Source organism: Arachis ipaensis, chromosome B9, assembly GCF_059453495.1.
Source record: "Arachis ipaensis isolate K30076 ecotype BB chromosome B9, ASM5945349v1, whole genome shotgun sequence".
NCBI lineage: Eukaryota > Viridiplantae > Streptophyta > Magnoliopsida > Fabales > Fabaceae > Arachis > Arachis ipaensis.
This window is the reverse complement of record NC_142444.1, coordinates 12,646,377-12,669,263: the sequence shown is the minus strand read 5'-3', so window position 1 is coordinate 12,669,263 and position 22,887 is coordinate 12,646,377. Positions and strand designations below refer to the sequence as shown.

The 22,887-nt window shown below is 34.7% G+C and overlaps 4 protein-coding genes across 9 annotated transcripts; 2 read left to right on the top strand and 2 right to left on the bottom strand.

The window, feature by feature from the left end:
• Positions 1-408: 408 nt before the first annotated feature.
• LOC107618567 (mediator-associated protein) lies at positions 409-6,948 on the bottom strand. 5 transcript variants are annotated; one of them, XM_021112556.2, is made up of 6 exons: positions 5,901-6,948; positions 5,707-5,816; positions 5,448-5,594; positions 4,629-4,737; positions 4,386-4,469; positions 409-989 (listed from the first exon to the last, which is right to left on the bottom strand). In XM_021112556.2, the coding sequence occupies exons 3-6, from the start codon at positions 5,577-5,579 to the stop codon at positions 649-651; spliced, it is 666 nt and encodes a 221-aa protein (XP_020968215.1). In that variant the 5' UTR covers positions 5,580-5,594; positions 5,707-5,816; positions 5,901-6,948; the 3' UTR covers positions 409-648. The 5 variants fall into 5 exon arrangements, with proteins under 5 accessions (XP_020968215.1, XP_016176154.1, XP_088355611.1 ...); XM_016320668.3 differs by having other exon boundaries at positions 5,693-5,816; positions 5,901-6,412; XM_088499485.1 differs by having other exon boundaries at positions 5,670-5,816; positions 5,901-6,408.
• Positions 6,470-9,779, top strand: LOC107615033 (tRNA (guanine-N-7) methyltransferase). 2 transcript variants are annotated; one of them, XR_015899767.1, is made up of 9 exons: positions 6,470-6,727; positions 6,885-6,941; positions 7,581-7,656; positions 7,995-8,074; positions 8,199-8,248; positions 8,343-8,427; positions 8,557-8,655; positions 9,033-9,407; positions 9,491-9,779. XR_015899767.1 is itself a non-coding variant. In XM_021111751.2 (8 exons), exons 1-8 carry the CDS (start codon positions 6,470-6,472, stop codon positions 9,249-9,251), a joined length of 924 nt encoding a protein of 307 aa, XP_020967410.2. In that variant the 3' UTR covers positions 9,252-9,779. The 2 variants fall into 2 exon arrangements, 1 of the variants encoding a protein (XP_020967410.2); XM_021111751.2 differs by having other exon boundaries at positions 9,033-9,779.
• A 1,456-nt stretch (positions 9,780-11,235) lies between these two features.
• LOC107619069 (uncharacterized) lies at positions 11,236-13,502 on the top strand. Its single transcript, XM_016321276.3, has 3 exons — positions 11,236-11,455; positions 11,778-12,167; positions 13,094-13,502. Exons 2-3 carry the CDS (start codon positions 11,789-11,791, stop codon positions 13,294-13,296), a joined length of 582 nt encoding a protein of 193 aa, XP_016176762.1. The 5' UTR covers positions 11,236-11,455; positions 11,778-11,788; the 3' UTR covers positions 13,297-13,502.
• A 1,415-nt stretch (positions 13,503-14,917) lies between these two features.
• On the bottom strand, positions 14,918-17,520 carry LOC107618964 (uncharacterized). The gene is made up of 2 exons (XM_016321160.3): positions 16,981-17,520; positions 14,918-16,453 (listed from the first exon to the last, which is right to left on the bottom strand). The coding sequence occupies exons 1-2, from the start codon at positions 17,355-17,357 to the stop codon at positions 15,376-15,378; spliced, it is 1,455 nt and encodes a 484-aa protein (XP_016176646.1). The 5' UTR covers positions 17,358-17,520; the 3' UTR covers positions 14,918-15,375.
• Positions 17,521-22,887: the final 5,367 nt, after the last annotated feature.

The following is a 22,887-nucleotide window of genomic DNA, read 5'->3' as shown; positions in this document are numbered from 1 at the left end:
CTTTCTGTATAATCGGGTAGAAAATAACCAAAATATATAAATAGGAAAATATAAATTTTAATCATCCTTGAAATGTAAATTTCATTAATGCGTCACTTCTTCATTTTAATCTTTACTTTTTGGTTTATGTATGTAGAGTTTAATACAACTTAACCTAAACGTTGTGATGGTTTAAATTGTAATTCATCCAAAAAATTAATAGCAAAAATTAATTAAGATATGACTCGCATATTAGCATATCACAAGAAAATGGCATCGTAAAAACGAAATATCTTTTTGTCAATTCGGCATTTTCAAATAGTAAATTGTTTTTTAAATTAAAAAAAATATATTTGCAATTCAACCCCTTCGAATTGTATTTTTCATTTTTTTAAAATTATTTGAAATCCACTTTTGGTGTATTGTATATTTATTTACAAATCACACTCATTTTTATATAAAACACCAAATTCTCCAATATTCTTGTATTTGAACAAATTAATATAGGCTTCTAATGTACGAAGGGCAACAAAGAGAGTGCAAAAATCCTACTGCCCAACTCTAACAAACACAACTCAAGTACCTCATTTTCATACCTTTTAAAGGTCCATGTAAATGCAACATTTGAATGTCATACTACAATTCCGGTTAATAAAGAGAACAAAAACATTACTCCTTATGCTTTCTCTTCTTTGATTTTCTTCCATCAGAATGATCGGAGGACATGCCGGAAATGCCAGTGCTATTACCATGGGAGAGCTCGGACACTTTTTTTCCACTGGTGCGTTCTGCAGCATTTGATGGTTCACTAACTTGAAAAAAGGAGCTTTTCCTGCTACCTTTTGAAGAACCTGCACGACCAGAAATCTGTGTTGAGAAATATCGGGACGAAGTTGTCTTTGTGACTCCTGAAGAATTTTGATGCGCAGGTTTTGCAGTAATCTTGCGTTCTTCAAGTTCTTTAGGATCTGGGTAATGTACAATAGATACTCGCCGTGAAATCTTTCCAGCTGTTTAGAGACAGAAAGAGAGAACCATAAAAAACTACATTGACAACAATCACTGAATCTTGCAAGACGTGACTTTTAAAGTGGTGAAAATAGTATCTTCACCAAGGTGTAAAACTGAAAATGGAAGTGAGAACCATGTCAAATTAAACATAGTGATGATATTGAACAACATAGTGTAGGGATGAAAAACTATAATGATACTGATTATTGCACAACTTACTAGATTGTTCACAGCTTATAAGAGACCTTTCATGAATATTGAATTTGTATACATACTTCATCCTCATATAAGAAAAACAACACAGAATGAATTGATGACAATTACCAAGCCTCCAATCGGCGATTTCTTGGAGGGAACTACATTAGATGGCAATGCAAGAAAAGAACATGCTTTTTAAAAAAAATAAAACATAATAAACACTTATAATCACTCCACCACACTGCTCAAATATTTCAATTTGAAAGAAGAATTCATTAACAAAGGGGAACATATATATACACTGATACAGAAAAGGTTGTAAAATACATGTTATGAAACTATCAAGTCACAATCCAATGTTTCTTCTTTCGACAAGAAAATAGATAAAGATTCCAACTTCTGAGTTCTGAAACCAAAATTAACCCAACCTTGGTGGCCTTAGTCGAAAACAAAAATGCAATCTATATTTCAGTATCCTTGCTCCCTTCATCCCCTTTGGTTTCTAATGCAACTTCTATTCTAATTTTAAGAACCCCCCATCCCCAACAAAAAAACAAACATATATATACACTTATAATCACTCCACCACACTGCTCAAATATTTCAATTTGAAAGAAGAATTCATTAACAAAGGGGAACATATATATACACTGATACAGAAAAGGTTGTAAAATATATTTTATGAAACTATCAAGTCACAATCCAATGTTTCTCCTTCTTTCCACAAGAAAATAGATAAAGATTCCAACTTCTGAGTTCTGAAACCAAAATTAACCCAACCTTGGTGGCCTTAGTCAAAAACAAAAATGCAATCTATATTTCAGTATCCTTGCTCCCTTCATCCTTTTTGGTTTCTAATGCAACTTCTATTCTAATTTTAAGAACCCCCCATCCCCAACAAAAAAACAAACATATATATACACTTATAATCACTCCACCACACTGCTCAAATATTTCAATTTGAAAGAAGAATTCATTAACAAAGGGGAACATATATATACACTGATACAGAAAAGGTTGTAAAATACATGTTATGAAACTATCAAGTCACAATCCAATGTTTCTTCTTTCGACAAGAAAATAGATAAAGATTCCAACTTCTGAGTTCTGAAACCAAAATTAACCCAACCTTGGTGGCCTTAGTCGAAAACAAAAATGCAATCTATATTTCAGTATCCTTGCTCCCTTCATCCCCTTTGGTTTCTAATGCAACTTCTATTCTAATTTTAAGAACCCCCCATCCCCAACAAAAAAACAAACATATATATACACTTATAATCACTCCACCACACTGCTCAAATATTTCAATTTTAAAGAAGAATTCATTAACAAAGGGGAACATATATATACACTGATACAGAAAAGGTTGTAAAATATATTTTATGAAACTATCAAGTCACAATCCAATGTTTCTCCTTCTTTCCACAAGAAAATAGATAAAGATTCCAACTTCTGAGTTCTGAAACCAAAATTAACCCAACCTTGGTGGCCTTAGTCGAAAACAAAAATGCAATCTATATTTCAGTATCCTTGCTCCCTTCATCCTTTTTGGTTTCTAATGCAACTTCTATTCTAATTTTAAGAACCCCCCATCCCCAACAAAAAAACAAACATATATATACACTTATAATCACTCCACCACACTGCTCAAATATTTCAATTTGAAAGAAGAATTCATTAACAAAGGGGAACATATATATACACTGATACAGAAAAGGTTGTAGAATATATTTTATGAAACTATCAAGTCACAATCCAATGTTTCTCCTTCTTTCCACAAGAAAATAGATAAAGATTCCAACTTCTGAGTTCTGAAACCAAAATTAACCCAACCTTGGTGGCCTCAGTCGAAAACAAAAATGCAATCTATATTTCAGATATCCTTGCTCCCTTCATCCCCTTTGGTTTCTAATGCAACTTCTATTCTAATTTTAAGAACCCCCCATCCCCAACAAAAAAACAAACAATCACTTTTGATCAAAATATTGTCATCCATACCCAAAAACAATTTAGCATCTCCTTTTGATAAAAAATTTCTACTAAAAAAAATCCATTTTTTTCATATTATCCCATAATCACGTCTTTAGAAGTTTATCCACACACTCTAATCTGATATTTCTTTCATTCCTTGTACAACCACTAACTCACCTGATTTCTATTTCAAGTACAATTGTTACCTGTTTGATGCCCCTCATCTACTTTTTCTTTGAACAACAATCACTGTCATTGGGATTTGAGAGTGACTTGTTTTATAGTTGTTCAACATAATTTTCTTTCGAGTCTGTGATATTCACAAATTAAACCTGAAAAACCTTTTCATGTCAACAGCCCAAAGGTGTAACTTGAATCCTAGATAAATAATTCCACCACTTTTTAAGATGGATCCATGGTTGCTAAATTGGCAAAATGTGGTAAGTTGGTAACACAAAGTCCCTGATTTACATTCAACACATTATCAACTTCTATGTTACTGACATGTGTTATTTCATGTACCTTATGTTATTCGAACTTAATCAAAAGCCTACTGCAAAGCATCCATCCATACTCTATCTTTCTCAGTCTCCCCCTCTCTCTCAGTTCACGTACTAGAAGTTATGTTCAAAATACAATTAATGAGGAATTGAATCTTAGATGTTCCTAGTAAGTCATCAAAATACTAATATATGAGGATATGGCCACAAAATATCAGGCCAAACATATTATTTGAAAAGGAATAGGTACATCTCCCCAAATCGACTAGCCATTGCCTCATCTAACATGTATATGAAACTTGAATATCTAACTAAAATAGAAAAGTCAAAATAAAGCAATATCATTTTGCAGCACAATCATAGAAGGGTTCATTTTGGTATCATTATGCATATTAGACCATAATTTTAATTTAACATTCTCAACAACTATTTAGATATTGAAATTTGAAAGTAAAAGCTCAATTTAGTTCTCCAAAGATTTTAGCACCATCGAGTTGTTCCTTTACACTCTAAACATTTTGTACATCAATTTGGTCTCTATGTTTAAATACCACTTGGTCCTTAAATTGATGATTATTTTGTGCTACAAAGAACCAACTCAATGGTAAAAATCTTGGAAGCAACTGATTTGATATCCTACATGTCTTAAACCAATTTGAACATTTACTCTATCAGTTAACATATAGCCAGCGAGATGAACTAGAAAAGAAATCTATAGAAGCATACCGATTTTCGGTTCTGTAGGAGAGGGAACAAAAACCATTTCATCTGGCTCCTGGGAAGGGTAGCTGACAAAATCATATAGTTTCTCTGCCAATGCAGTGCACAAACACAAAAGTTAAAGCACTTACAAGGCAGAGGTTATATGTCACAAACATTTAAAATATGCAAGTTGCCATTTTGGAGATCAAAATGCAGTCCTTGAAAAAGAGAGTAAGTTATTGATGTCACAGTTGGTTCATTATTCACCAGATGAGTCCTCAAAGCTGGCAAGTTTTCCATCACTATGAAGATTGAAAGACAATTCCTCCCCATCAATCTCAGATAGCATATGCTCCATCCTGCTTTGGTGGGATGACTGTCAATAAACGAGGGGGAAAAAACAAACAAAGAATCTCAGATAAGATATCATCGTCAACATGACCATATCAAAAGTAAGAATCAACACAAAGATTACAGATGCATGAAACACAGGCTACTACACCATTGATATCCTACAGAGAATGCAACACAATCAGCACATATAACAACTCATTTGAATGGACTGGAACTATATGCAATTAGGTCACACCCTGATATGTTATAATAAAATACAAGCAAAGACCAAAACCAATTACATATTTCTCATTTTGCAACATCCAGAGTCACTACTCTTCAGGTTTTTACACAATTTTAACATTATACATGAAAAGCAGTTGTCGTGAATATGTTCAGGGAGCACATTATCTGCCGCAGCAGCATACAAACACGTATTTTGTCATTCCACAAACCTGCTGAAATTTGTGAAAGTGCTGGGTAAAAAGGGAAAAAAAGGGTACAGATAATTTTTTTAACTCCACAAATGTAAACTAACACAAAAATAAATAAAAATAAACAAAATAACAATTAAGTTTAATCAGGATTATTGATAAAAAAAAAAAATTGCAAACTGAAGCTAGTAGTCATAATACCAAGCAATCCTATAATCATAGTAGAGTAGCAAATAACAATGCTTTATTTTTCTATTGAGCAACAATAATTGAAAATTCGGAAAGAAATAGGAACTGAGAGAAAAGAATCAAACTTTACACTTGAAAAGGGTAACTTAATGAGCCAAAGCTCAGTGGAGTCGTTCATCTCAAGATCAAGGAGTGCACTTCTCCTATCTTCCTCAAAATCCGGAGCAGGCCTGTAACCTTCAACATTCTGTGAATCCACCATTGACACTGTCGAAACCTAAAACCAATAAAATAAAATAACTGAAAAACAATTATTTAGGTAAAATTTCAGAAGTACAGAAGAGCGACATACAAAAACTGGAATCAGAAATATACAAGATGAGAACAACTTGGAAGAAGTCGAACACAAATGAGGTGCTGGTGCACTGCGGCAACGGCGGTGCAGGTGGCTTCAGAGCTCCAAGAACCTCAGTTGCAGTCTACGTTATTTGAGTAAAAACTAAAAAGAGGGAAAATACTCAAAATAGGGTTAGACGGAGGGAAGGGTAAATTTGGAATATTAAATTTTCAAGAAAAAGACGACCCGGTCGAGTTTGACCCGTTTAAATGAACCGGGGAACCCACTCAAAGAGCATATAGCATTTTAATGTGGAAGAAGCAGTGGAAGAGGAGAGGAGGTCATAGGCGGCTTCATCTTGATACTGCCGGAGATCATCAAATCGTGGAAGGGCTCCACGGTTTTGAACAGGAGATACTAGCGGCGGAGGAAACCAGCGCAGGGGGCGGAGACCGGCGTAGAACCTGCTGAAGTAGAAAACGGCGGAAGTTGCAGCGAGTCCTCCTCGGCGCAGCGGCGACAAACTCTGTCCGAGCTTAGATCGCGACGGCGCCGGAGCAATGGCAGCAGCTGGAAGGAGCGAATTTCGTGACTTGGTTCAGAACCTGCAGGAACCCGAATGTAGAGAATGACGCTGAGTTGAATCTTTCAGATCGGAACCGGAGGACGAGACCAACGGCAGAAGAGGAGAGAGAGTATTTTTGCAGGGTCGGGTCTCCTTTGGTCTGGACCGGTTCGGTTGGGCAAAAAATATAAAAGGAATGGGGAAGAACCGAAGGGAAAGAGAGTGATAAACAATTAAACACTAAACAGAAATGGCTTGCTGCCGTCTCGTGAGATTACGGTTCTGCCACAACTCGTGTCTTGCTCTGAGGAGTCGCCCTCCTTCTTCTTCTTCCGCGGCGTTATCCTTTCTTGCCGTTCCCTCTTCCCCTCGTAATTATCCTCTCTCATTCTGCCACGTGTCTTCTTCTTCAGCTCAAGTGGACCAGCACCAACAAGAGTCTCATCTTCCCCGTAGCCCTGACTTGGTTGCATTGGAATATGCTGATCTCAATCTCTCTTACGACTTGGTACCTTCTCCTACTTCTTCTTCTGTTTACTGGAAATTACACTAATTAGGTTTTAGTAGTGACATTGAAATCTATAGAATAGATGAGAGTTCCTCTACAAAGCGTAGCTTTCCAATCTCTCAATATGTCTCGGGGAATGTTGTGTGTTCTATTTCAGGATCTGGGTCATGTTAGGATAAGGCAACATGTTAATCCCCTGAGCTCTTCTTTCTCAGTAAGTTGATGATTTAATGTTATTCAATTTAAATAAACTGAAATTCTCTATTTGATTATTTTATATTTGTTGATTTATTTCAAACAAAGTAATTCAAATCATAGTGAAATTGAATTCAATTCTGTCAATATATTACAATGCATTTTATTGAACCACTGGTTGATAGATCCTCGCTATTCATTTTTAGAGGGGAGTACAGTAATTTTATTAAGAGGGTAAACCATAAAAAATGCACCTAATTATTTTGTCGCTAACAAAATAGCTCGTGAATTGAGACATTTTACGTTAACGGAAAAGAATGATGTGGCAAACGGAGCTTTTTATATGTCAAGTAAAACTCTAACATTAGCAAGTAAGTCACCTCACGCTTTTCCATTAATGGAGTAAGTCTTTAATCACGATTGGGCATTTTTGACACAGTTTTTAAATTATTTGAGGGTATTTTTGTCGATAACAAAATTCAGAAGCATTTTTGGTGGTTTACCCTTTTTTTAATATGTTGATAAGAACTACACACAAAAATCAGGCATATTTAGTTTCTGTATCATGCGTTATGAGTGTTAAATTTTGATAAACCATCAAGCCATGCATTGTAGGACTTTTTGGATTTCAACTAAAGTTGTTCCTTTTTCTTAATAGGTACCTGCACAAGTACCAGACTGGAACCAGGTCTTTGCAGATCCAATGCTGCCGCTCATGGTGGATATTGGATGCGGTAGATGACAAACTTTAAATCTGTCATATGCTTTTATCTATGGTTGTTAACTGTTAGTATGGATCATGTATGTTAACAATGACAGTTTTCTTATTTCATGATGTATTGCTGAAGTTGTATTTCAACTGTAATTATATATATTGAATTTAAACCAAAATATTGTGTTCTAGTTGATATAATATATTTTCATTGACTCTTTTCCCATATCATCTGAATAAAGTTCTTTTATTATGTGTTTTTTCCGGCATTTTTTATCCTTTTGAAGTAATCACATTGACATTTCTTTGCATGAGGGACATATACTCATTTATTTCATCTGTTACTGTAAATAACATTAGGTAGTGGCAGGTTTCTTATGTGGCTTGCTAAAAGGAATCCTAAAGTGAGAAATTATTTGGGGTTGGAAATACGGAGAAAGGTACAAAAATATGTTACTTTTGGTTCTAAATTCTATTGCATTTGATTTTTATTCCCTTTCAGTAAATTTGAATTCCTTTTATCATTCCTTTTGTGTGATAATTATGTAACTCTTTCATGTGTAGCTCGTCAAGCGTGCTGAGATATGGCTCAAAGATCTGGGTCTTGATAACATGTACTGTCCTTAACTTAATTTAGATGGTGAAGTAAATCAAATATGCATTTGCATTTATCAACAACGGAATAATGACCATTACACTAAAATGCAGACATTTCTTGTTTGCAAATGCCACGATTTCTTTCAAGCAGTTGGTAGAAGCATATCCTGGGCCCTTGCAGTTAGTTTCAATTTTGGTGAGTTTATAATAGAAATAGTTTCTAAGACATACATTTTGCCTATCTCTTACAGTTATTTTTAAAAGGATTTTTGTGTCAAATAGCCTCATAATTGCTGACTTTTGTTCTTTTGTCCCATGAATGCAGTGTCCAGATCCACATTTCAAGAAGAGACATCATAAAAGGAGAGTTCTGCAGAAGCCATTGGTTGGTGCTATTGTAGATAATTTAGTGCCCGGAGGACAGGTATATTTTTTTTATTCTGCTTGCTCTATATATATACTTGATTAAAGGTTTACATAATTGTATATGTTAATCTGGTGACAAGGTTTCAAGAGGCCATCACGCGCTTATTAGTTCACATAGGCACAAATCCCATAGACTTGGTGAGAAGTAAAGAAACTAGTGTAAATTCATAGGGCACACCCACAATTCACTGAAGATGCTAAAACGCCTGAACCAGAGAGATCTCACCATAGGGCTATGAAAAAATATTCATCCAATTCAATTTCTAACGATATTTCATGGACATGATAAGATAGTTGTTAGCTTTAGGTGGGACAACCTCTGAAGATATTTTGGCTGCTTTTCGCTTAAATTCACCTGTGGTTGTATTATGGCAGGTGTTTGTACAGTCCGACGTGCTTGAAATGGCACTTGACATGAGAGATCAGTTTGATGAAGTTGACAAGCTCAAACACATTGATACATTGAATCCGGATATTTCATGTGATGGTGAAGGGTGGTTGTTAAGCAATCCAATGGGGATAAGAACTGAGAGAGAGATTCACGCAGAATACGAAGGTGCGAAAATCTACCGAAGGTTGTACCAGAAGCAGTAGTAATTTCCAAGCTTGACTAATTCGCCGGTGATATTAATCTCCGACCATCAACCTTGAGTCGAGGAATCTTGTCCATGTCACACAAGATGTTATGCTGCCATGTCATGTATTTTTGTGTGTCAACCACAATAGAAAAAGCTCACATGCTCTTAGAATGTAAGGAAACTCCTTTTGACGATATATGCATAAAATTCTTTTATTTTCATGATGGGGTTTCTAATGTTGGGAACATTTATTAGGTACGCATGGACCAAATGGATCATGCTGATGCCATTAAAGGAGTACGTATCAGCCATGAATCCACCGTTAACTTGTATGCTTGTCTAACATGTCATGTACTTAGTATTTTCTCGCAATAAATGCGGGTGATTGTTGAGTGATACACTGATATCATGTAGTAACTTTTTTTTTTTTGAAAGTTGTATCATGTAGTAACTTTAGATCTACTGATCCACATCACTTTTACACTTGGAGAAAGATCCACTAAATTTGGTAAAATAATAAAATAAAGAATTAATCGTTGTTGTATTTGTAATTTTTATTAATTAGACTAACTACTTTTTTCCAGTTTATTTTTTATTTTAGGAGTTTGATACATGAAGCTGCAAACTATTAACATGGAAGTATTCGTAACTTCGTATCGTTTTGACCATTAACCTTTGAGTTGAAAATCAAAATAATCTGTAACATGTTTTATTGGTTAAAATTATTCCCAACGTTTTTTAAACTCTTTAGAGTTAATATTTAAAGTGGTCTTTGTAGTCGAGCTTTATTGCTTCAATATCGTCCTTGAATTTAAAATTGTTCCAAATTTGTCCTTCAACTTAACAACGATCGTCTTTGAGATACTTTCTAATAACGAAATGATGACGTGATTGGATAGAAGCTACAAGTCACGTTGGACTAGTAAAACATCGTCGTTTCATTTTTTACTCCAAATAGAACATAAACATCATGTACGTCGTTATGTTCTATTTGGGCGCAAAACGGCGACATTTTACCAGTACAGTATGGCTTTTAGCGTTGGTCTCCGTCTAACCACGTCATTATTTCGTCACCGAAAAATATCTCAAGGATAATCATTATTACGTTGAAAGACAAATTTAAGACAATTTTAAGTTTAGAAATGACATTGAAATTTGAGTGCAAATTTAGAAATCACTTCGAGTATTAACTCAACTTTTTAATGTCGTCAATTTTTTTTTTCAAAACTACCCCTCATTCCTTAACTCTATTATCAGTTTATCATCACTATTTTTCTACTCCAACATCAACTTTCGGTTCCACTGCTGTTCCCTCATTCCTTATGCATATGTCACAATCTCTCTTGTCAAATAAGATGTTTTATTTTGTTACATCTCTTTTTCGTAAACGGAGGGTGTAGTGGTTTATCCTTTTTCCATCTATTAATTAATTACTATTAATAGTTAAAATAATATATAATAAAATAAAAAAAATGAGTGGTGGTAAATGGTAATACAATATAATTATCAAAATCGAACTAATTAATTAACCGGATCTAATGGAACGACTTATTTTAAATGCTAATTAAATACATATATAATTAGATGTAAACTCATTGTAAAATATAATATTAATTATACAATTTATATGGTAAAATTAGTTGTATTTTTGTAAGTATTTCACAAGAAAACCGGTTAAATTTTGTCTTTCCTAAAAAAATTTTCATGTTTCGGGAAATATTCCCCTACCCAACAATAGAATATTAGAAATTTAGAATTAGATGTCTTACTTATCAAGTCTTTTTTACGGAAGATAGGAGGTTTCAAATTCGCAATCTCTTAGATGAATATAAAGACGATGACATCTGAGTTATAACTTACCGTTACCATCCGAAGTTTTTTTAAAACAAATAAAAATTAAATCCTAATTCCAAATTAAAATATTATACTCAGGTTTTATTTAGTCATAAAAAAAATACTCTAGGTTTTATTTTCTTTTGTTTTTAAGGGCCAATTGTTTCAAGATCACTTAGTCAAAGTACGCAAGACTAGAGATTATTCAAGTTCCATGGTTACGTTTCCCAATTGTCCAAATGTATATAAATATTCTATGGTTTTATTGTTTTTGCCTTTTAGGTGGATGCTCAGGTCATCAATCAATAAATAAATCAGAAAGCAAATGCTTTGAAGCAACGCCTGATTTTGAAGAAGAAAGGATCATCAAATTGTGAAATCAACTGAGTAAGCCTCAAGCAATTAATTATTACAGTTTATTATCATTGCGAAGATTCCTGGGTTTCCCTTTGGATTGACATGAATTAATTCTTTTTCCCCTTTCTTAGTTGGCGTCAATTTTTTCTATTTTTTTTATATGCAAAAATTGTTCCCCTGCTTCTTCAATTCTTGTTCTGCATTGTCCATTTACCATCTTGCGCAAGATTTGATCTTCCTTTTGAACCCTAATCCCCTTTAATTGTTAATTTTATGTGAATTGCAGTTCATAAACTGAGAAATCGTTATTTATTTATTTATATGTACTGCCTTGGTTACTTATGAATCTTAGGTTGAGTTAGAATGAGTAAAGACAAGAATGATGGTGAGACTAGTGAGAAAGGACTATTTTCACATTTAGGAGGAAGCCATTATTATCCATCAGCACCACCCTATCCCCCTCCATACCCGGCAGCAGCAACAGGGTATCCACCACAAGGAGGCTATCCCCCAACTGCCTACCCACCAGCCGGGTATCCACCCGCCGGAGGATATCCTCCTGGAGGATATCCACCTCAAGGAGGGTATCCGCCGCCTGGAGCATATCCACCACATGGAGGTTATCCTCCTTCAGGGTATCCACCTGCTGGTTATCCTCCTTCGGGATATTCACCTGCTGGTTATCCTCTTTCGGGGTATCCACCACAAGCTTATCCTGTTTCACATGGCCATCATAATTCAGGTATACTTAGCAATCTTAACCTTTTATGGAAATTATTATAACTCATAAATTGATGTGTATAATGTGTATGATGTAACAAAATTGAGATTAATTGAGATGACAATAATTTTGTTTTCTTTGTAGAGGGCATTGGATTCCAAGTTTTAGGATAGCAAAAATGTTTTTTGAGTACATATATGAATAAAGGTATTTCTGAATTGGGGGGAAAAAAGTTGTGCAGAAAATTCCTCTAGTGAATTGATAGTCAATAAGTGCTCATCAATTTACTTTTGCAATTTGGTAATAGTAGAAGTTATTATGAAAATCTTAACTTTTGGAAACAGTATGAGAACATCGGTTATTATAGAGAGGGAAATAACAAACAAAAACTATTAGGGTGCTTTTGGAATATGAAACACCAAAATGGGTAGTTATTTACGTACTTGTATCCCTTTTATCATTAGTATAGATATAAATTATGTTGAAGAGGGTGTTCTTAGCACATCAGTAAGGTTGCTCCCTTGAATCCAAGTAAAGCACTGTTTTGGTGCAAGCCGCTAGAGCGATATCAAATCAATACAAACTTTGAATTCTAGACACGAAATAGCTCTCCTTTCGTGCGTTGGGACGTCCTTTTATTATGATTAATTATGGTTGAAATCCTTTGTTTTATCCTCTTTTTTTCTTATATCAACAACGAGAATAATACCTTATCCCACATGGTTGAGCGCTAGTTGGATCATTTGATGCCGTTGTGTTACTTAAAAAATTTTGAACCATGTGGCCTCTCAACTTAAGATTCTGGCTCTGCTGCTCTTAATAGGACTCTCACCTAATGTTTTCTGGAATGTGTTTATGTTGATAATGCATCTTTGCTTCTCCGGATGAAGGCTTATGATTTGATTTCAATATGAAGCCATGTGGGTACTGACTTCTTGTTGTAACAGGGCACTGGCCTGGTGGCGTTGGTGGAATGTTAGCAGGGGGTGCTGCTGCTGCAGCCGCTATGTATGGTGCTCACCATTTGACTCATGGTCATTATGGTCATCATCATGGGTTCTTTGGTCATGGAAAGTTTAAGCATGGGAAATTTAAGCATGGCAAATTCGGCAAGCGTTGGAAGCATGGCATGTTCAAGCGATGGAAGTGATACTGTGGCCAATATGGTGTATGGTCATGACTCATAAGGGTTGTATTCTGGGATGAATAATGTTTACTATTAGCAACTTAGTTTTTGTTGCAATGCATGCAATGAAATAGTTTAACACTATTTTGTCAATTGTTTTTGTTATGCCTTTTGTGATTATGTGTGTGATTCCTGTGTATATGTATATATAAGAAAGCCATCTTCCTTGATGAGTTTGTCTTGTTTTCTTATGATTTTTTCAATTTTTCCCCTTTACAACTGCTTCATGTTTGAGCAGTTCAGTAAATTTTACTGATAACCCTTCAAAGTCAAACACAATGTTTACCTTTAACGCAATTTGACATGAATTTGGTGTATCTTAGCATTCAAAACGAAACACTTTTCACGGGTTATTCTGTTCGCATAAGTTAACATGAAAACTTATATCTAGATGTCAATCTACATTATCTTAATTTGTGTTATGACTGTTATTAATTTATATATATATATATATTGGTCATATGCGTTATATGGGTTCCTCATTTTAATAATCTAGTACATTCTTACATCAATTTATCTAGATAAAGATGTATGGAAAAAGATAAAGATGTATCGAATTTTTCCATGACGGGAGTTTATTATCCAAAGACCATTGAGGTAGAATGGCATCACAAAGATCATTGTGCTCAAATGCCACAAAGGACAAGATGATCAACTTCTACAAATAAATAAGGCATAAAAATAAAGGGCCAACATAATCAAATTAGAGGAAACACTCCTTGTAAGCCATTGTAGGCAAACTATTAGCTTGAATATCAGTGATACCAGAAGTGATCAAATACTTTCATATTCACAGAAACTCAGAAACTACTTGGCAATCATGGAACTATTCCAAAAGGTATATTCTGTTGAAAAACTAAGCACCAGCATCAACTAAACCATCTTTTTTTATACATCTTTGGCATATTCTGTTGTAAAGTCGATCATTATTGTCACCATGTTCAGCTTCGAGATTTAAAATGTCATTGATTATAGCCTAATATGTTTCCTGACTCAATTTGCCATCGGCATTAGCCAAAATGTATTGGAAATAAGGAAAGGAATACTGAAAGAATTGAAGGAAGTCTCTTTACCCACAATAATACAATAATGAAAGCATGTCCATGTTCAACAATTTGCAAATCAAAGACACTAATTCCATTGAGAACAGGTCATAAGTGTTGATTCTATTGCTTACGAATAACCAAATATAGCCAATAATTTAAAGGAAGCTGAGGGAGTGAACAGAATAGAGACCAAAGTAAGAAGAGGAGCAACAATCAATCTCTAGACCACCACGAAGCTTGAACAGAACTATGGTCTTATGCTTAAATAACCTTATTGCTATTGGCAATAACAAAATCGTCATGAAGTCTAACATAAAAGCATGAATAAGTCTGACATATAGCAAAGAGAAGGCATGTGCTAATATCTGCTAAGTTCCAAGTGTTTATCCAGAATTTTATTCAGATTCATACACAGTCAATAACTAATAACATGAGAAAGTATTAATTGGTACAATAAAAATACCAGGTTTTTGTGTTGAAATTAGAATGTTTCAGCAGAAAAGAAAGAAAGAGGAATTAAGCTACTCTGAATAATACAATTTAGGAATTGATCAGCAATTCATCATATTGAGATTGTTTTCAACAAATCTATGACCTCATTCGTACTAATACTTTAGGTCAGTTACCACAGAATTAAAGAACAGATCACCCAAGAAGAACTACATGGCAATCATGAAAATTAAAACTTCTATGGATTTCAACTAAAGACCTAAATGATAAATAGCTATAACGAGTAATGTTCTTTCAAGACTCGTAATATATACAAAATAATACAGTATTTGACAGGTCCTTGTGCAAATTCAACTTGCTGCATATTCAGACAAGACATTGTTGTTTTCATGGAATCAATAAATTCTGAGGAATTAAGCTGACTAGAAAGGCCTACCAAAATGGCAATACATTTTCCGCATCTGTCACCTTCCTCAAGAAACATTATGCCGATAGCAGCACTCGATTCATCCTCTACAATGCCTTGATTGACTGAGTGTTCAAACCATTAACAATTTCTAGATTTAGATTGCTCACTCTTCCTGTGGAACCCGTAACTTCCATCATGTTGCAAATCCATATCATAAACTTCAGAATTAGCATCTCTGAATCTTGGCAAATCATAGCTTGAATTTCTGCTACTGTATGTTCCACCTCTTCTGTTGGCACTACCTCTTCTGTTGGCACTAGGATTACCCCAACCCTGCCTCGTACCAGAACCAACTCGGCCAGAGTACGACCCATTAGACCCATTAACATCCCTGGATGCCAACCTCCTTCCATTCCCATTCTTCCTCATTCTGCCATCAACATTCCCTCCATTCCTCTCAGAACTGAAAGGAGAAGAGGGATACTCTCCATCATCAGACCCACTAACATCCCTTGATGGAAACCTCCTTCCATTCCCATTCTTCCTCATTCTGCCATCAACTCCATTCCTCTCAGAATTGAAAGGAGAAAATGAATACTCCCCATCATCAGATCCATAATCATCATCCTTTGAAAAAGGCCTCCTTCCATTCGTATTCCTTCTCATTCTACCATCATAATTCCCTCCACTTCTTCCATAACTCAAAGGAGAAGAAGAACACACTTCATTATCAAACCCATCACGACCACCCTCTGACATAAGCCTGCTTCCATTCCTATTCTTCCTCATTCGGCCGCCAGAATTCAATCCCTTCCTCCCATAATCCAAAGGAGAAGAAGAAAACCCTTCATTGTCAACATGCTCAAACAAAAGTCTCTGTCCATTCCTCCCATCATTCTTCAATCCACCATGAACACTCACCCCATTATTCTCTGAAGAGCTCAACAAAGCTGAAGAACACTCCTGATCATCAGACTCATCATCCAGACCCTCAGATAAAAACCTTGCAGCAGAAGAAGAATCCTCTCCATCTCTATGATCACTAACCCCGCTACCCTTCCCCAGCAACTCATCAGCATCAATCCTCCTATAAGGCCTGATACTATGAACAACCCCTTTGGGGAAGAACCTTGCAGATGGCAACTCATCAGGAGTTTCAAACAACTGAGGCCCGTCCTTCTCGCTCCAGAGGTCAAACCCACCAGGTCTTTGGAACCTGTACTCAAACAAATGATAAGACTGTCGAATGAACAGTGCATCCTGTACATTCCGACATCAATAAATGAAGCAAATCCTATAACAAGTGAGTAGTACAACTTGCATATTTAACTTCAAACTATCGCCACTAACTCTAGCTGACTAACTTAACACTATCAAAGGTACTGATAACATTTTTTATAAATTTACCCAGTTAACTCTAACAGCCTAACTAGCTCTATCACACGTGCGAAAGAACAATTTTTATAACTAGAACTGATGAATCTAGGTCTAACCAATTAAATAACTTAATCCCTGGGAAACGAAATTTTATTAATTTAGCAACCGAAAGATTTTTCACTTTAGTGAAATGTTATTCACCTGCCTTCAGGAACCTGTGATCAATAGGATCCCAAATGATGAAATTGTTCAACTACTTGTGCTTTTTTCTAAAATCAGTTTGCATAACTAACTTGAATTATGTCACAATCATCACATTGACATAGCATAACAAGCGATGCACAATTTGCATAACTAGCTTCTAACCTGTCGGCGAGGACCTTGACCTGCTCGTCGGCCCGCACAGAGAACAAGGTGGGGGCCTGCTGGACGGGCTCCCAGGGTCTCTCGAGGTCGGAGACGGCGGCCCGGAGCTCGGCCCGCTTGCGCATCTCATAAATGTGACGCTCGCGGGAGAGGCGGGCTTTGAGGAGCTGCTTGGCCTTCTTGGCCTGCATGCGCTTCCACTGCCACTTGGAGACCCCGCCCGGGTACGTCCTCGGTCCCCCGCCCATTCGGATTATGGCGGGAAACCGAGGGCGCACGGGGGGCTGGGGAGTGGGTGTCACCGATACTGAGAGTGACAGTGACACTGATTTGGAGAATGAGATCTGCTGTGGGATATTGGGGATTAAAAGATTCATTCTCTTTTTCGTTTTGATGGGGATGAAGGGGGAATCTGAATTGCGGTGGAAACAAGGATGGAGAAAGGGCAAACAACCAGTTTTTGGTTCCCCGGCTCTAAATATCTGCCTGCCACACCTTCCTACTTCGGCATCGAAAGATTCAGCCGGTGACGGAATAATTTCTGATGTTATCGATAATAGGTAATGAATGATTTGAATACCATAAAAAAAATTAATAAATATTATATTTTTGTGAATAATAAATAAAATTTTATATTTAGTAAATGATTTATCTATTAGATATAAATATTTTTTAAAATATTTAAATAAATATTTAAAAAATATAAAAAAATTCGATACAAATTTTATTCTCTAGATTTTTGTTTTTATTTTTTAAAAAAATATGATCATTTATAATAAAAATAAAAATAAAAATAAAAATTATTTGACAAAAATTTATCAAATTTTAATAATGAAAAGATATTATTTTTTTAATTTTAATTGCAAAAATTTGTATCAAAATTTGATCTCTAAAATTATTTTTTAGAATATATATTTAATATCTAGTTCTTTTTGTTATCTTTTTAAATTTTTTAAAAACTTATTTGTCTTTAGCATCTTTTGAGATTTGTTTTGTGAGCGGTACGAACTTTCGAGTACCATTTTATTAGTTATAAATTTAAATTTAATTTTTCATTTAAAATGACATTTTAACCTTTTGAAAAATATTTTAATTTCAAAAACTGGTTTATTCTTAAATGCTAAAGAGTGTTGTATTCTTTGTCAACTAAATAAATTTTCAAATATTCTCCACATACAAGTGATTTGTCCATACAAGTCATTTTAACTTAATTTAGCTCACACGCCTCTTAATATAACTAATTTTTCAATTTACGCGCGAATATATAACTTTATTTTTCGAAAAGATTTCGTTTCCTTTTCCAAATTTCGTCAGCGTTTTCTACGTTTTCTGTGCTTTTCTTCCTTCGTTTTCGTGTGTTCTTTCTGCGTTCTCTTTCGTCGTTTTTGCGCGTTCTCTTTCTTTGTGTTTCTCAATTTCCTTTGTTCTCTGCCTTCATTTTTAAAAGCAAGATCGTTTTGAAGATAATGAATGATAATGCATGGGAGTTTATTATGTACCAGCTAAAAGAATGGGAAATGATTAACAAAAAAATGAAGGAAGAGCAGTCAACTATTGTTCAAGGGGTTACAAGTAGTCTAGGACCAGTTGTGAATATTGAATATGAATTTTCTTGGTGGATTTGTGTTGAATATGTTGCTTTAAAACAATGTATGGCAGTGGATGGCTATTTTGTGAATGCTGAGAATAATATTGTTGTGCTTTTATGTGAGTTTTTGAATGCAAATTCTAGAGTTAATGCCTTGGTGGAGTGCATTGAAACATCCGTTCAATTCTTGCTGGAGGAGAGTAATACAATTCTAGAGCGGGTGGTCTTCAAAACCAATGAAGCAATCTTGGTGAGATGGGCCAAAGGACAAGGTGATAACTATTGGAAGCTAAATTTTGAAAGAAATAAACTGAAAAATTTTCTACAAAGTTTCAATAATATTAAGGTTCAATATGCTTCACACAAGGAGTTCAAATTTATCAACAATTGAAAAAAAATGGTCAATAATCAGAATAAGAACAGGAAAGTATTATGGTGCTAATGAGAAGTTATGTGATCACCAAAATGATCTTCGTGAGTAACTGTGGTATTGATAATAGGGATGTGGTCTTCTATACAGTGCTGGAAACGGAATATTGCAATAAAAAGTGGAGATATCATAGCAAGAGTTATTGTATCTCTAGTATTTAGTTGGAGAACTTTTTTTTTTTTTTTGATTTGGTGTTAGTCCTTGTATAAGGTGTGATTTTTCTGTATCTTGGACATTTTTATATTAGTAGCGTTGTCCTAATCTTGATGGCAATGCCGAAGAAAAAATGACTGAGAAGTAGGATTTGTTTTGTGTCTTCTCTCCCCTTTTTTGGGTCGAGTTTGTAACCCAATAATAAAAAAAAAAAAAAAACTAGAACGAAGTGGATTATTGTTTCGAATACAATGAAGTACCTGAGGTGTGGTTCAATTTCAGTTAATATTTTCGTTAGTAGTTTATGGTTATGTAGGTGAATAATGTTGTGAACCTTGCTTGTGAAAATTGCTGTTCATTGTTGATTGTTTGAATTGAATGTAATGTAGTAGTTCTAATGAATCTGTTGCATTTTATATCAGATTTTCGGTGTAAATCAGAAATATTTTGGTGTATTGGGGGAACTTTTCAGTGTATCTATAGGTTTTGACTTTTTCAATTGGACGAGGGTGAATTGTATTATTGTTTTGAATCGGATCAAGTAGTGAGGTGTGGTTTGAATCTAGACAATGTAGTTTGTTTATAGTTTATGATTCTATAGTTGAATTGTTTTAGTTTCTGTTTGATGATGAGTTCTGAATATGATTTTTGTTATTTTTTATGATGATTCTATAGTTATAGTTGCATTCTATAGTTGGGCGGACGCAAGGAGCAGGGCTGTCTATGAGTATTTCGGAGACGTTATTTCATTCAATACCACCTACAATACAAACAAGTAATATGCTGTTCTAGTTTATGCGTATTTGGTCTGATTTTTGGTGTATAGAGATATTATTTCAGTGGATTTAATGATTTTGTTTCTGTTTCGTCGTATTTAGGTATAATCTGGGTTTTGGTTCTTTTATCGAGGTGAATCACCATGATCAGTCAACACTTTTGGGATGCGCTTTGATGAAAAACGATGATACTCAATCATTCAAATGGTTATTTGAATGTTGGCTTTGTTGCATGGGAGGAAATGCTCCGAAAGGCATTCTTACCAATCAATGCGCATCAATGCAAAGGGCTATCGAGGCTTGTTTGCCCATAACGATTCACCGGTGGTGTATTTGGCACATCATGAAGAAGATTCCAAGTAGATTAAATGGCTACAAGAGACTCGAAGAAATCGAACATGAGATGAGTTATGTTGTTTGGAACTCTCTTATAAAAGAATCATTTGATAGGAATTAGAATAATTTTCTGATGAAGTAAGGTCTTAGGGACAACAAGTGGCTTTCAGGTAATGTTGTTTTTTAAATCTGCAGCAGAGGTGTACATTGCATATTTTTCGATGTATCTTAGTTCTAATTTAGGTATTTTTTGCAGAGCTTTTCGAAAATCGTCATTTATGGATTCCAGTTTATCTCAATCACCACTTCTAGGCCGAGATGAGAAGCACACAAAGGAGTAAGAGCATGCATACTTTTTTTAACAAGTTCATTACGCAGAACAGCTCACTTATCCAATTTGTCAAATAGTACGATAATTGCCTAGGAAATAGGGAGCAGAGAGAGAGAGAATCGAATGCTGCAGATTTTCATACTGTCATACGGTGTGCAACGAAATTCTCAATAGAAGCTCAGTTTCAATAGGCATATACTCACGAGAAGTTCAGGGAAGTCCAAGCACAATTCAAACGGAAGGTGAATTACATAACAAGATCAACACACTTCGCTCTAAGCTATACGGTATACGAAGTTGTAGAACAAATTTCAAACTCAACATTCAATAAGTTTGCGGTTACATACGACAGTATAGCAGCCGAAGTGAAATTCCAATGCTTATTATTCAAGTCAAGAGAGATATTGTGCCGTTACTCTCTGAGCGTGTTAAGTTTTAAGCGAGTAAACAAAGTGTCACCGAGATATATATTAGAACGATGGAGCAAGAACATAAAGAGGAGGCACACACACATCAAGAGCAACCACGACGAGCCTCTTTCGGAGCCAAGAAGCAAAAGATTTGAGAATTTAGTGTTCTGGTCACAAAATATATGTGAATTTGTATCAGAATCTGAGGAGCTGACTGCCATTTTGCACCGCGCTTACGATAATGCCATGGTTGAGATGCAAGAACACAAAACCAAAAGTAACGGAAATTTTTTATTTTCTCACGAAGATGATAACTTGGAAGCTACTAACGAGCTTCAAAGCCCTCCACGGGTGAGAATAAGAGGACGTCCCAAAAATAGACTAGGTTCAAAAATGAAAACACAGATTGCAAATGCTTCAAAGAAAAAGAAAACGAATGCTCTAATCGAGATAAAAGTGATGTTCTTTAAACAGGGGGTAATTGAGTTTATTTTTTTTAACAATTTTGCTAATATGTGAGTTTATTTTTTGCAGTTGAACCTTTTTTATGGTGGATCATTGGTGCAATCCAATTCGAGCCAATATCGTAGACATGTTATGAATTACCAGTTCAGATATTCAGTAGCATAGGATAGATTTTAGAGTGTAGAGTGACACTATTTTGGAATAGGAATAAATATTTTTTGGTGTATTTTGTACGTTCTTGTTTTTTATATTTTTTTTATTCTTTTATATTTTGAGATGTTGCTATTTGTGTTAGAAATTAGTGTGTTAAACTATTTGAAGGGATTTGTTTGTTTTAAATTTACAATACATATACAATTCAATATACAATTCAATACTTAAGGAGGTTAACAATTCAAATTTTTGAATTTCTATAACTCCTGGTTAGATATTCCAGGAAAAAATGTAAGCATGTAATTCTAGTGTATTTCGGTTATTTTTTGGTCTATTATAAAAAAGATTTCGGCGTATTAGTGTATTTGATCTTGTTTTTCTTTATTTTTTTTAAACATGTAATTAACAGCTTTTGAATACAGCACAGACAGTTTCATAAAAGTTTGTTTATGCAAACAAAATTTATAATAAGATTAGATTAAATATTCACAAACTATACAAAAAGTATCTGTTCAAACTATTCACAAAGTATACAAGATTCAAACTATTCACTCTCAATATCTTCTGAATGTAATTGACAATATGGACTTAACAATGCTGCAGATGGCTTGGACAGTTTGATTGCTTCACTTTTCTTAATGGCTCTATCTCTTAATTGATTCATCTCATCAAATAGAATCAGCAAAGCATATTCAACTTTGAAATGGTCTACCTCCGTCTACAGTTTAAAGAAACTTCTTTTACTAAATTCCGTTAATTTAGTAAAGTAATATAGAGTTATCTATTTTTAGACATAGTTACCTGCATCCAATTCTCCCTGTCATATTTGCCCTTTTTAATGTTTTTCAGTTCGATTATCTCGAGCCATTTCATTACATAAACCGCACAATCGTAGCTAAAAACAAAAATAAATTAGCAAAATAAAATAGAACAGTAAGAGAAAACATAAAATTTCTCAGAAAGAGATTTATATCTCGTTTTTTGGTCCGTAATGTTGACATATGGCGGTTCAATTTGATCATCCTTTTTACTGAGAGGTTGCCCTCCGATAAATACCCTTATTCTAGAAATCACATAACCCTAAAAACAAAAAAAAAAAGCAAAATATAAGAAAGACTATATTTTAAAACTCATTACACCCAGATGATCCAATAATAGTACACCTTATTTTAAACAGCACTACACTCAATTCTTATATTGCTAACAACAGACAGAAATAAAAAAATTTATAGAGAAAACAGAATCAACTTACAACAAATGTATTA

Bases quoted from the DNA above. Each gene is read 5' to 3' on its own strand.
- LOC107618567 (XM_021112556.2), bottom strand. From the start codon at position 5,579: ATGGTGGATTCACAGAATGTTGAAGGTTACAGGCCTGCTCCGGATTTT. The intron at 4,470-4,628 runs GTGAATAATGAA...CTGCATTGGCAG, and splicing joins CAGCTTTGAGGACTCATCTG to AGAAACTATATGATTTTGTC. The intron at 990-4,385 runs GTATGCTTCTAT...GTCTCTAAACAG, and splicing joins TCCTACAGAACCGAAAATCG to CTGGAAAGATTTCACGGCGA.
- LOC107615033 (XM_021111751.2), top strand. From the start codon at position 6,470: ATGGCTTGCTGCCGTCTCGTGAGATTACGGTTCTGCCACAACTCGTGT. The intron at 8,075-8,198 runs GTACAAAAATAT...TTTCATGTGTAG, and splicing joins GGTTGGAAATACGGAGAAAG to CTCGTCAAGCGTGCTGAGAT. The intron at 8,249-8,342 runs GTACTGTCCTTA...ACTAAAATGCAG, and splicing joins GATCTGGGTCTTGATAACAT to ACATTTCTTGTTTGCAAATG.
- LOC107619069 (XM_016321276.3), top strand. From the start codon at position 11,789: ATGAGTAAAGACAAGAATGATGGTGAGACTAGTGAGAAAGGACTATTT. The intron at 12,168-13,093 runs GTATACTTAGCA...TTGTTGTAACAG, and splicing joins ACATGGCCATCATAATTCAG to GGCACTGGCCTGGTGGCGTT.
- LOC107618964 (XM_016321160.3), bottom strand. From the start codon at position 17,357: ATGAATCTTTTAATCCCCAATATCCCACAGCAGATCTCATTCTCCAAA. The intron at 16,454-16,980 runs GTTAGAAGCTAG...GTTTGAGTACAG, and splicing joins GTCAAGGTCCTCGCCGACAG to GTTCCAAAGACCTGGTGGGT.